The following is a 1275-nucleotide window of genomic DNA, read 5'->3' as shown; positions in this document are numbered from 1 at the left end:
GGGGCCCGGCAGCGGGGAGAGGAGGAAGGAGCCTCCCCTGGGAGCTGGGAGCTGGGAGAGGAGGAAGGAGCCTCTGCTGGACCCCGGGAGCTCGGAGAGGAGGAAGGAGCCTCCCCTGGGCCGCAGGAGGAAGCTCTGGACCGCAGACCCCCCCGAATCCAGGGCTGGAGGAGCATGAACCCCCCAGTGGGGGCCATCCCCCAGGTAGCCCCGGCCGCTCCCTCACGGAGGTACCTGTGATGTCTGGAGACTTTCCATCAGCTGCAGCAGGCCGGCTGGGAACGGGGCCAGGGTCTCCACCGCCCCGTTACGGGCTGTGTCCTGTGGCCCCCGAGCCCCTGGGTCACTGTCCGTGTGTGCAGGGCCCCAGGCGGCTCCAGAAGGACAGGGACAGTGGCCTTGTGCCTCCGCATCGCCGTCGCCGCCCGCAGTGGTGGGAGCGGGCCCTGCGCAGCCTGCGTCCAGGTCGCTCGGCACCTCGAAGGTGTCCACGGCGGGGATGGAGTCGTGCTTGACCCTGTGCAGATCCTCCCGGCGCGGCGGGCAGTACAGCCGGGCCCGGGCAGAACCGGTTCAGCGGGAAGCCCACCACGTTCAGGAAGTCCCCGTGCACGTACTCCACCAGCATCCCGCCCAGGGCCTGGATGCCATAGCCGCCCGCCTTGTCCCTGCAGGAGGAGACGGGCAGGGAGGGTCAAAACCCTGGGCGCCCTGTGAAGGGCTGGGCTCCCACGTGGCCAAGTGTGGTTCGAGTCCCAACCCTGGCAGCTTGCTTTTTCACTCTCTCTCTTAGTCTCTCCCTCTCTGGCCAAATTAAAATAAATAAATAAAGTTAAATGAAATCATGCTTTAGGGGAAAAAAGAAAAAAACCTCTGGGCCAGGAACTAGCAGTTGGCGTCATGGCTATGTCACTGGACTCCCATGGAGTCGACTGCGGTTCAACTCCCGGAGGCCCGGTGGCTTAAACTCACACTGGGCTCGTGTGTGCGTGCGTGCGTGCCCAAGATCCCGAGAGGAGAACGGAGGAGAAGGGATTGCAGCGTGGCCATCCCCCCGGGGGATGATTTCTCGCTTTCTGCCTTTGTCTCTGTCTCTGTCTCTGTCTCTCCAACAAGCACACACACCGTATAGTAAAAATCTCTTTAAAAAAAATTTTAATACAATGTAATTGCTATGGCTACAAATTTTTTTTTGGAGAGGTTTTTGCTATAGGGCGCATGCGCTCACCAGAGAGACAGAGAGAGACAGAGAGACAGAAAGTGAGAAATTGCCCC

At 60.9% G+C, this 1275-nt stretch overlaps 1 protein-coding gene across 1 annotated transcript in view; it reads right to left on the bottom strand.

Moving 5' to 3' along the window:
• Positions 1-1275, bottom strand: part of ASMTL (acetylserotonin O-methyltransferase like) — a 33361-nt gene that overhangs the window by 18792 nt on the left and 13294 nt on the right. Inside the window, 2 exon segments of the mRNA XM_027766708.1 lie at positions 235-559; positions 561-668. Of these exon segments, the coding sequence (XP_027622509.1) occupies positions 235-559; positions 561-668 (433 nt within the window).

This window comes from Tupaia chinensis, unplaced genomic scaffold, assembly GCF_000334495.1.
Source record: "Tupaia chinensis unplaced genomic scaffold, TupChi_1.0 Scaffold143644_1, whole genome shotgun sequence".
In the NCBI taxonomy this organism is placed as follows: Eukaryota; Metazoa; Chordata; class Mammalia; order Scandentia; family Tupaiidae; genus Tupaia; species Tupaia belangeri.
The sequence above is the reverse complement of the archived record's forward strand: the minus strand, read 5'-3'. Positions and strand labels throughout refer to the sequence as shown.